Source organism: Diabrotica undecimpunctata, chromosome 2 (genome assembly GCF_040954645.1).
Source record: "Diabrotica undecimpunctata isolate CICGRU chromosome 2, icDiaUnde3, whole genome shotgun sequence".
In the NCBI taxonomy this organism is placed as follows: Eukaryota; Metazoa; Arthropoda; class Insecta; order Coleoptera; family Chrysomelidae; genus Diabrotica; species Diabrotica undecimpunctata.
Window position 1 is genome coordinate 59,391,994 of NC_092804.1, and position 12,796 is coordinate 59,404,789.

The following is a 12,796-nucleotide window of genomic DNA, read 5'->3' on the forward strand; positions in this document are numbered from 1 at the left end:
GTTATTGTAGTTTTGATAGAGCACAGGTACAATACTATTTCAATGCATTAAATATTTAAACTTAGTTGGTCTGAGCAAGTATGACATCAGATTGTTTAAAAATTGTGTGTTTTTTATGACTCATACAAAATTATTTAATAATATGTATTCAGATTGTATCCAACGATGTCCCACTTTAGATGTTTATGTTTTTCTACAGCTCATAAAGTTTTATTATCTTTAGAAAAGAACCTTACATTGAATATTTTTGGTTACCTAGGCATTTCCAAATTCCAAGACCTACCCTATTATATACTTAAGATGTCGAATTTTTCCAATATAATCTGTTTGTCCCTACCAGTTCCATTCGGATTTGTTTTCCATAGTGCTTGTCATAATTTAATATCTAACTAGCGGACCAACTCGACATCGAGTTTTTTAAACGAAATTTTTATTTTGTGAGAAAAATATACAATATATACAATGACCGGAAGTAAAAATATTTTTATCAATAACTCAAAAACTATAAATGATATTTTCGTGAACTTACATTTTTGAACTCTACGTTGAATTCTCTATTGATTTGACTAATAAAAACGAAACCGGAAGTCGACCTCAAAATCGGAATGTTTTTAGTTCATCAAATGTCGACATGAATATCATTTAGTAGTTAATTTTGCATGCTGATCACGAATCCGGTGTCAGATTTGCTCTATCTTGACGTTTTATGCGCATTTCGGGTCACTTTCGGTGTCGGATCGCAACCGGAAGTACATATTTAGATTCGTCTCGACGAGACCTTTCGATCCATATATACATTGTGGGGTCTAAAACTTAAAGTAAATTTTAACTTCCGGTCATCTCAAAACCGGAAGTGAATTTTTGTACCAAAAGTATATCTTGACAATCTCATACGTAATACTAATAATATTCCGAAAAAATATTTTAATTATCTAATATGGTTTTTGAGTAAAGTGGTGGACAAGAAAAGGGCTTAGCGTTTGAGTATATAAGATTTCATCTTCGAATGGACTACGATTTTTTGGATATCATTACCCAATTTCAGTTTCGTTGTATTCGACGCTGTATTAATAAAATTAAGATCCGGGCTGTTAATGTCTCAAAGGAACATTGGCTTTAATTTGAACAAGCCAATTTTGAATGGTTTTAGTATAAGGCACCCTACTATAAAAATATTAAATTTATGTTTTAAGTAAAGTTCTTCGGCCCTTGACAAAAAATGTTTCATTTTTATGTCGTCTAAAACCTTACGAATAGGTCATAAAAAATAAGTTTCTCTAATAAAACCTTTCCTTTGCATAATATGGTCTGTGTTAGAAAACTTTGGGCTTCAGTTTTGCTCTGTTTTGAAGCTCATTAGATATGCGTCGGCTGAAAACAAAGTTTATGTTTAAAATAGGGTTTTATTAGCGTGATAGAGCTTAATAGATAGGTTATAATAAAATAAATAACAAAATGTCGTTTATAAGAATTGTCACCAGATTGTGACTTCACATTATAAAATCAGTTACAGGGCAATAACGGTAATGTTACAGGGTAACTTTAAACATAGTACCACATAAACCTATATTCTTTAAAACAGCCTGTTTTATTTTGAATTGAAAATAAGCTTGCTTTTCTTAATCCAATATTATAATAGTACGAGAATACATTGATAACAGGTTTCCAGTCAAAAGGTGGCTGCAAATAGTTTTAATTCAATGAATAGTAATTAATTTTTAAACAAAAATTAATTTTTTAAATAAAATACGCTGCTCATGATCATGACGTACCTATATGCATGTTTTTAACCCGGCATGCGACCGATGAATTTTTTTTCCACTAACAGACAGGTGGAGTGTGACAAACCCCAGCAACTGAAAAAGTTAAAGAATTCCAAAAAATATCTTAACGTTTATTTTTTATTATTTATTATTGTAATTATATAATATAATATGTAACATTATATGAGTTTAAGTTAAATTAAAGACAAAAGAAAAATGATTTTATGTATTATACTTAATAAAAAATAAATTATATTGCACTCTAATAAATTTGTATTCCAAGAAAAACAACCAAATTAACACAACTAAATTAAAGACTAAAGAAAAATGATTTTATTTATAATTAATAAAACAAAGATGGCTAAATTAGTAATCAATACGAACTTGAATAATTACTCAAAATGTGTATAGTCCTTACAATAGATTTGATCATGCTCTGAGAGGTAAATCTCGCAAGCCTCGCATACGTATTTGGTTTTGCTGTCACGAACACGAGGACACTTACAACAAATTCCCTGCTGACCTGGTCTCCTTCTCTTGGGTACTGCCTCTGATTGTTCACACAAAACATGTCTTATAGAACTACGCAGTTCTCGAGTTAACCTCGGATTTGTTACTCTATTCCGTTGATTGTCTTCTATTAATTGTTTTCCTAACTCTCTTAGGAAAATTCTCCTAGCAATGTTCACGTCATTATTGTTCACTCTGTAAATTCTTTGGGCATTAATTACTGCGGTATTGAGAAGGGAGAAAAAGATTGTTTGTGGCCAGCGGCGACTCCGACGAGAAACACTGTAAGATGCGGACATTTCATCCACGACATCAACACCACACTTACTAAAATTATAAAAAGATACTATCTCAGGAATTTTCTTCTCCGTATCACCTACCGTATTATAATGATGGAGAGATGATATCAATAATGTCACTTTTCTCTTTTTTGAGTGATAGGATATTAGTGTACAATTTTCTTGAACCCCAAACAGTGTAGAATACAAATCTCTATTGCGTACATTTAAAAATTCGAGAGGTATGTGTGGCTTATTTTTTCTAACTGTTCCAACCGTAGTGAGTTTGTGAGTATTTCATAGATTTTCGAGGAGTTCGTAGCTGATATACCAGTTGTAAAACGTCACGTTCCGTTTTATTCCAGATATCCGGGCAACTACACGGTCTACAATATCTTTACGGCTATTGCTTTGTCTAAACGGTCCATCTGGCTGCTGACCAACATAAACCTCCATATTTACAAGGTAGTATGTATATACACTTACCAAAGCGTGTACTTTTATACCATATTTACCTGGTTTGTTCGGTATATATTGTCTAAAACTGCAGCGGCCACGAAACGCCTCCAATTTTTCGTCGATTGTTACATATTGAGACGGTGTGTATAGGCGTTCTTGCAGTTATCCCCGAATCGGTCAACAATTCCTCGAATATGTGCCAATTTGTCCACTTTGAATATGTCTGCACTGTTTATTTTTATGATCAAACCGAAGGCATGAACTTAAAAACTCGAATCTTCTTTGACTACACCGAAATATGTCCATACCTGTGCCATCCACATTACATAGCTCACACAGACAACAATGATTATTTCTAAATGCACCGCCTAAGTATAAGAGGCCAAGTGCAGCTTTTATTTCTGAAGGATTTGTTTCTCCAAAGTAATTTGAATCTTTCCATTTTTCAGTCATTTCTCTTATTCTTTCATTAGTGCATGTAACAATGTCAACAATCACTTGTTCAGATATAAATAACTGAAAATATTCGATAGGAGTTCTGGCGGATTTAGCATACGTTTTAACACAAGGTAGATATGTTATAAGGTTTTCAGATCTTGTTCTCACGTTTTTGTTTGGTACAGCTTTCAGCCATTTACTTCCATTTGTTCCTAAAAAGTGTGCACTTACATTTGAACTTCCATCTTCATCTAAGTTGTCTATGATATCTGAAACGTCAACATCTTGAAGCTGGTCAGGATAGTCACTATTTTTACTAACATTGTCTATTTCTTCACTTACTTCCGAATCACTCTTGTCAATACATTCGTCACTTCAACTTCATCCCATAAGTCCTGAAGGTGTGCTTGTTCTCATTCGTAATTCATTTTAGCTTAAACTAATAAAAAAAATGTTAAAATCTATCATCATTATCATCATTGGTGCTACAGCCCTATAAAAGAGCCTCGACCTTCCCAAGTCTATTACGCCAGTCAGTTCTATCCATTGCCAACTGTTGCCAGTTTGCTGCGCCTATTTGTCTACCATCCTCATCTACACCATCCCTCCATCTGAGTTTTGGTCTACCCCTTTTTCTACTTACCACAGGTTGTGACATAAGGATTCTTCTAGGAGGGTTGTTCTGCTGTGATCTTGCCAGATGTCCTGCCCATCTTAGTCTTCCTATTTTTATAAAGGATACTACGTCTTTACCACCAAATATATGTTTATATCTGTGATATATCTCGTAGTTGTACCTCCTTCTCCAACACCATTTTCACAGATGCCACCAAATATTCTTCTCAGGATCCTTCGTTCAAATATAAGCAGGAGATTTTCATCTGCCTTGGAAATGTTAAAATCTATAATAAGTATTATTCACTTACCATATTTATTTATAGGAGTAAAACAAAATAAAAATAATTCTGCAGAATGTACAAAATCCGACAGGTGGGGTCTGACCGCTTTCAATCCAAATTTGTAGTTGGCGAAACTAAACAGACGACTAAAAACTATGTGTCATCGTATAGATGGATATACAATAGAAAGCTATCTAGCCGCTGTTGCCACTACATACAAAATTTCCGTATGTTTTAGGCGCTTCAGTATTGTTGGGGTGTACTACACCACACCTGTCGGATCTCGGGTTAATAATCCAGCCAGAAGGCCTCTGGCTTGAGGGATGATATCTGTCCATAATCTTAAATCTTAAATGACCGGAGTTACCGGATGATTATGCCGATCGAGCAACATTCATCCCTCGAGCCAGAGGCCCTCTGGCTGGATTATGTTGCTCTTTGTGCGTAATCAACTTATTAACACCCTTGGTGCATAAGTAACTATTAAACCATTGTTTTTATATTAATATTGAAGCGCGTATGGTAATGGGTGAGCTCATCGGTACAATGCGAATTTAAACCAGCAGAAAGTTGTGCCCTGGCGCCCGTCCTGTCATAAGCACTTTATTAACGATTAAAAAAGAATGTTTTAAAATGAAACAGGCTAAATATATACGGAAAATGATAAAACAAGGTTTAAACTTAATTTAGATTCTTGGTGAATTTAAAATAATATTTTTTACCTATGATTTTGAGCTTTGAAAATCTTAATTTTGCGTTGTTCTCAGTTTTTTATTATTTATAACTCGAAAACGATTGAAATTACAGAAAAACTACGAGAGACTTATTTTGTTTAGAATGATCCAAAAAATAAAAAAAAAAATATACGGGAAACATTTATTGTTAAAGAATTTGTTAAAAAAAAATTGTTTAAAAAAATTTGGACAACTTTTCGCGCGACCTCTTGAACCTTATTTTCTGGTTTCTCATGAAAGTGATTATGTATAAAAATCTCATGCGAATATTTTTCCGAATGAACTCGAGCTTTTCGCCTTGTCTAATTTTACAAAATCCAATAATACAATAATGTAAGATTTTATAAAGTAAATGCCAAACTTTTATTCTTACTTCTTATAAAATAATTAAACATTACACTGGTAGTAAATAATCCTATTGTTAAATGTACCATTGACAAAGAATTTCCTAATGTTTTTATATGTAATAAATTTTGTGTAGAATATTATCCGTTAAGTGTTTTGCAAAACACAGTATGATATGTGCAATATTGATGTTGCAATGTATTTCCTCTTCATACCTGGTTGTCAACAATGAACAACTTTCTATTGCAAATTTAGAGGTATCATAATAATTTACAATCGAATGTATTTGGTTAATTGATGTGATAATGTGTTTACAACAATAACTAAGATAGCAATATACGTTTGGATAATTAACATTATTTATTTAAAAATAAGCATGAAATATGTCATACGAGTTAGGAAGACTAGACTAGAAGTTAGTTAAAGGAAGACCACGCAAACGATGGAATGACAACTTACTGGAGGCACATTGAAAAACAGACAGAGTCATGTCTATATAAAAAGAAGAAGAAGAAGAAGAGTTAGTCTAAAAGATAATTACATTTTTTAATTAATTTCGTAGCCAAATTATCACCTTGTAAATTTGTAGACTGTATTTGACATCAAAAAGTATATATATGTTAAAAAAAATTAATATAGTCTACTATTGGATAATAGTATAATTTGGTCTGTCACCATCTTATGGAACACCCTGTAACATTTTAACCAATTTTAAAATGTGGAGTTTAAAGGTGCCTACAATTTTTATCAATTATTTTTTTTGTAATTTTTACTATAACAAATCTACTGAGCTTCCTCACACTAATCAATCACCTTGTATATGTATATATATATATATATATATATATATATATATACATATACAATATATATATATATATATATATATATATATATATATATATACATATACAATATATATACAATATATACAGGGTGAGTCATGAGGAACTTTACATACTTCTACCATATGTAGAGTCCCTCAGGGAGCATATCATGTGGCCACTAAAAAATGTCAACTCCTCTTCTTTATTAATTAACAGGGTGATTTATTTCATTTTACTGTAGTGTTTATACGGCTCATTTGATTTTTTTAATTTTTGCATGATACAGTACACTACTATCAAGCATTCGACTGGTATTAGCTAAACTAAAAAATTCCAGGACTGGCTTTGGAAAAATTAATTTAGGGATTCGTATTAAATATTACACCCTGTATATATATATTTTTTTAAATGCAATAAGTGATTTTTAAACTACATAAATAGCCAATGAAAACGACATATGCTACAATGTTGTCGCACTTTTATTAAATTTTTAGTGAACGATCAAATCTTACCAAAAATAGAACAACCATAATGAAGTATCAAATTATAAGGTAATTAATTTAAACAAATGTTATAAATTTCAGTCACTGCACAACAAAAAACAGTAACTACTAACAATAACGAAGAACAATTTAAAAAAAAAATTAAAAATATGTACATAGTTATGATAAACCCATAAATTAGAACTGGAAAAGATACAATAATGGTAATAAAATAAAAATAATTCAAAATAGATTTTCGAAATGGAACCCTGCAGCCTGTACACATTTTTGTTGCCGAATTGTTAATTGACGTATTGAATTACGGATACTCTGGGGATCGTTTCTAATAGTATTACAACAATGTATAATTCTATCAATTAATTGTTGTCGGTTATTAATATTCACTGCGTAAACTAGTTGCTTCAATCGTCCCCAAATATGGTAATCAACGGGATTGAAATCAGGGGATCTTGAAGGCCACGAAATAGGACCTGCACGTCCTATCCACCTGTTGCCATAAACATTATTGAGATGTTCTCTCACTGCCAGTAAAAAGTGTGGGGGTGCCCCATCATGCTGAAAATACATCCCTCGGATAGCAACGTTCGCGTTGGCAAGCAAATTCGGCAAAATATTTTGTAGAAAGTTCAAATAGACCTGCCGTGTTAAAGGACCATCAAAAAAGTGAGGACCTACTAATTGGTTATTTATGACACCAATCCACACGTTAACCGAAAACCTTAACTGAGAACGACGTTCTTGAATAGCATGGGGATTTTCTTCTGCCCACACATGTGAATTTCGTGAATTATTTATCCCGCCTCTGGTAAATTGGGCTTAATCTCTAAATAGTGTCCTGTATAGCGTTGGTCCATTATTGTTAATCCATCTACAAAATTCCAACCTATCGATCTCATCTCCAGCATGTAGTCGCTGAACCATTTGAATGTGATATGGGTATAGATTATTTTTTTGTAAGACTCTACTTACTTTTGATTGAGTAACATTGAGTTCTCGACTTACTTGTCTAGTGCTTATTGTAGGGTTCATAGTAACGGCGTCCATAATGTCATCTTTCTGCGCTTCATCTACATGTCGCTCTGTTGTTCCACTAGGAAAAGTGGACCCAAATGTTGGATGACTGGGAGTTAGACGATTAGGAAATCTCCTGCGATATTCTCTACTAGCAGCCCTACCATTCCCATTACAGAATCCATAAACAAATATTATGTCTGCATATTATGTGGTCAAAAACTGATGTGGCATTTTGAACGAAAGTAACAAAAGCTCTACCAAAACTAACACAATGTACTTAACGTAGATATGACAGAAGAAATATGTATTCTTGTACACATAAATAACAATTGATAATGACAATAATGACAATGGGTATAAAATATCAAGAAACGTCAAACGGTCAACGCCAACCTTCATTTTAAACTTTTTTAGATTTATTTTTATTTAGTACAGTTGATGCAATGTATTATTATTTGACATAAAATTTTAATCATTTACAATCAACAAAAACTAACACATACAAAAGGTTTGACTTTTTAATTAATTTAATTTATTATTTATCGAAAATAATGCCCCAATACGATCTATGAGTAAAAATTTAAAATTGAAAAACAATTGATTCTATCGTAGAGATAATACAAAGTGACAGTAAAGATGTTAATTTTCTACGTATTAGATTATGTTGTAGAAACTCATTTTAATTAAAATGTTTGAAATTTATATCATTTGTTTAAATTAATACCTTATAATTTGATACTTCATTATGGTTGTTCTATTTTTGGTAAGATTTGATCGTTCACTACAAATTTAATAAAAGTGCGACAACATTGTCGCATATGTCGTTTTCATTGGCTATTTATGTAGTTTCAAAATCACTTTTAAAATAGGTCACAATTAAAATAATTTTAAAAGCATAGGACAGACCCACTAAGCTCAGCTCATAAGTAAAAATGATTTTTACATGTAGTATTTTTTCTATTTTCCTTCGGCCTAAAACTTACGGTTTTATAATTTTCCTCCGCATAACGTTTGATGCTGAATCTAACTACAGCACACAGTTTTAGTTAGACAGCATCGAAGTTTTTTTTTAATTTATAACTTTTTCTCTTGATTTAACATACGAAATATTGTAAAGTTTAAAACTCTGACTAGATTCTTAAGTATTATTCTGTTTTTAGCTCTTCGATTTATTAAAGAAAACCAGAGGAGCAGATATCGTCAAAAAAATTTTCCCTATTGCAGGAGACGTATCTCTACCAGATTTGGGTATTTCAAAAAAAGATCGGGCCACAATTACGACGGAAACAGATTTTATATTTCACTGTGCGGCAACCATTCGGTTTGATGAATCGTTAAAAAAAGCTGTGTTATTAAACGTTAGAGGAACAAAGCTTATGTTAGAACTGGCCAAAGAATGTAAGAAGCTTGCTGTAAGTATATTTATAAGTACTTTTTAGTTAAATTTGTAAACCATCAACTTCGTGCAATCAATGGTCGAGTTTTGCAGTCCATTTTTGGACATAGGCTTCTCTCAACTCCTTTCTTCGATCTTTATTCTGAGCAACATACTTCCAATTTGTTCCGGCTACGTTTTTTATGTCATCTCTCCATCTTATCTATGGTATTCGTCTTGTTGTCTCCCTTTCTAGGGTGTCCAGTGTTGTATTGTGACGTTCTGGTTGGTAATTATCCATTTTGTAAGTCAACTGATTGTTAATAATTCTCATAAATAGTTTTTATTCTTGACTTACAACGATATAGGTCTATAATGGCAAGAGATTGTTACTGCCTCGTTTACAAAAGCCTGGCAATTATAGTCATGTCCTGGAGCTTTATTATTTTTTAGCTCTTTTAAGGCTCTTTCTATTTGGAATCCCCCTATATTTGGTATTATTTCTGCTCCTACGTTTTTTATTTTTCTTTTGACGTTCTCCTTTGTTGGTTCATTGTTCTGGCTTTGTGAGCTCTACAAGGTTTTATAGAATTCGTCGACTATCTTATATTTTTGTCCTTCTCTTCCTTAATTTTTTGAATACCCAGTGTTGGTCATTGCCATTTTAAGCGTCTGTTTTAATGACTCGTTTTATTAATTTCTCGTTCTATTTTTTTAAATCACGTTTTAGTTCTTTTCTAATTATTGTTTTGATTAATGTCAATTAAATTTATCAATTTATAATAAGTTCCACGTATACTTGAGCGTGGAGTTTGTTTTTCGCTATATAGTAGTTGTTTTCTTTCCTTCATTTGTTTTTTAGTTACGTTGCTTATTTTGTTTTCTTTAGTTAATTTTTTATTTGCGACCTGTAGTCGGGCTTCATGATGGTTTTCATTTATGTTTATGTTAATGTCGTCAATTTGGTCTTGAATATGTGAAGGATCTGATTGGAGCTTACCCGCTAAGACCTTTCAGAATTCCTCTTCATTTGTTCTTACTGTGAACGCCTCAATCCTTAAGGTCGTGGCATATTATCGTGCACGTTGCGTTTCCAGCACATAGCGTTTCCGAAAAATATATCAATCAATCAATCAATCAATAATGTCTTTTTATTTCCCATTAAAAACAAATACAATTTTCTCTTTTAGCGACATTTGTTCTCCTTGGCACATGCCATCAGGAGGGTTGGCAAACTAATATTATTCCCTAATTAATATACAAAAAATTACACTAAGGCTCATTACATCTAACAAGTTCATTAAAATTAATAAAAAATAAATTAAGTAAATATTCATATAAATGTAAGTAATAAACTAAATGTGTATATCCTACTAAGTAGCACTTCGCCCTAGACTAAACAGTAATAACAAAGTATAACAGTAAGGTATATATTGCATTTAAAATGATTGGATGTGTCCCTTAGAGGGGATGAAAGCTGTTGATATAATAATAATAATAACAAGATAGTCAAGATAGACAAGACAGATAAAAAGATAATAGCTATTCGCAAACAAATTATTAATACTAATTTTAATATTTTAATACTATTGAAGTAACACCATGCTAATAGATTTAGTAATTAAATAGGCTCACTAACTCATACCTATACGCCCATGCTTCCCTACAATAACCTGCTAACTCAGCCTTTCCCTGTCTCATCATTGTAACTACTTCCATTCTACTAAGTTCATGTCTACCGAACCACTTTAACCTAATATGTCTCAACACCGAACATTTTCCCAAAAAATGTATCACATCTTCCCTTTCCTTCGTGTTACACATTGAGCAAAACCTTCTTTCATCATTTCTGCCAGGTCGATCATTCAAATATAGAACTCCACATCTTAATTTGAAGAGCCATCGAATGTCCCCAAAATTTTCCATTTCCAGTAGATAATGCATGTTTACTCCTTCTTCTCGCAGTTCTTTGTAGTGTCCACAAAAATTTGATTCGAGTGCCCTATTCTCAGCCTGACGCTGTATCTCCTCCTTCTTTTTTTCTATCATATTCTCAATCATACTAGGCCAGCTTTCTCTCCATTCCCATTCACACCTTACCTCAATTCCAAATTTGTCTCCCATGCTCATCCAATCTTTCCACCAGCCACACCTTGCTCTTATCATTTCTTTCAAAAGAAATTTTGGCAACCTATCACTCGAATATCCTAGTATTTTTTTAACATATTTTTGATGTAAATTTATTGTATATAGGCTGACTCTAGCAATACCTGTCTCCAAATCTAACATAAAGTTAGGACAATACCTTGGACAAGAGAACATTTTTTTTATATAAAATCTTCTGATTATTTCCACCTCATCGTACTCAAAAAGACCCCATACCTGAGACCCATAAGTCAAAATTGATCTTATCACCGACTCATACTCTGTTACTTTAGCCAAAAAGGGTATATCAGCCTTAGACACTAACCTACTCCAAGCCGTGTGAATCGCTACTTTTGCCAAACTCTGGCGCTTTTTTAGATGAGCTTTAAACGACAACTTGGGTGTTAGTATCATTTTCAAATAATTATAGTTATTCACTACCTCTAATACTCGATCATTCAGCTTCCAAGATGCCCTGATCACACCACCTCCTCTTCTAAATACAAGAATTTTGGATTTATCTAAATTGATTTTTAGATTCCACATCCTACAGTATTTTTCCAGTTCATTAATCATCCGTTGTAGCACCTTCGGATTGATTGCCATCAAAACCAAATCATCTGCATATAATAAAAGTCTTATAATTAAACCATTTATCTCCAAACCGCCTCCCAATTCACAAAAAGCGCAAACAGTAATGGACTTAAAAGACATCCCTGTCTCACTCCTACATTACAGTCAAACCATTCAGATAGACCTTCCCTTGACCCGACTGCCGATTTTGTACTTGCAAACATACTTTTTAACAAATTTAGCACTTTAGTAGATAATCCTAAGCGACTCAACTTGTAAAAAAGGGCCCATCGATCAACTGTATCAAAGGCAGCACTAAAGTCCACAAAAAATGTATAAACATTTTTTACTCCCCGTGCATGTTGGATGTTTACTATACTCGTAAGATTAAAAATGTTGTCTATAGTTGAATAGCCAGTTCTATATCCGAAAAATATAATTTAAATGGTTTTAAATATCAACAACGCACACTGTCCGGAACATAGCGTTTCAGACACTTAACGTTTCCGTTCAGTATATTTGAAAACAGTATTTTACTGATGCCGACGGCTACGTAACGAGCCGTAACCGGTTGGTAAGGATAATGTGAATTAGATGTCCATCATTTTCCCCTTGTGTATTTAGGTATTATATTGTTTATCACTTCCGTGACTAATTGTCACAAAGCAATAAAAACACATGCATAAATGACAAAATAGCCTCGAAAATTATTTTTTTAAATACTCTGTATCAAAATCACCTATAACAATCACAATCACCTGTAACAAATACCTAAATAAACAACTAGGGGAAAACGACGGACATCTAATTAACAAGATCCTTACAAACCGGTTACGACTCGTTACGTAGCCGTCGGCATCAGTAAAATATTGTTTTCGAATATACTGAACGGAAACGTTAAGTGTCTGAAACGCTATGTTCTGGACAGTATGC

General features: G+C 32.7%; 1 protein-coding gene across 3 annotated transcripts in view; it reads left to right on the top strand.

Annotated features, from left to right (window-relative positions):
• Nucleotides 1-12,796, top strand: part of LOC140434613 (fatty acyl-CoA reductase 1) — a 118,922-nt gene that overhangs the window by 70,329 nt on the left and 35,797 nt on the right. For all 3 annotated transcript variants that reach the window (XM_072522999.1, XM_072523000.1, XM_072523001.1), the window contains one exon: nucleotides 8,931-9,182. In XM_072522999.1, coding sequence (XP_072379100.1) covers nucleotides 8,931-9,182 — 252 coding nt within the window. The remainder of the gene's footprint in view (nucleotides 1-8,930; nucleotides 9,183-12,796) is intronic.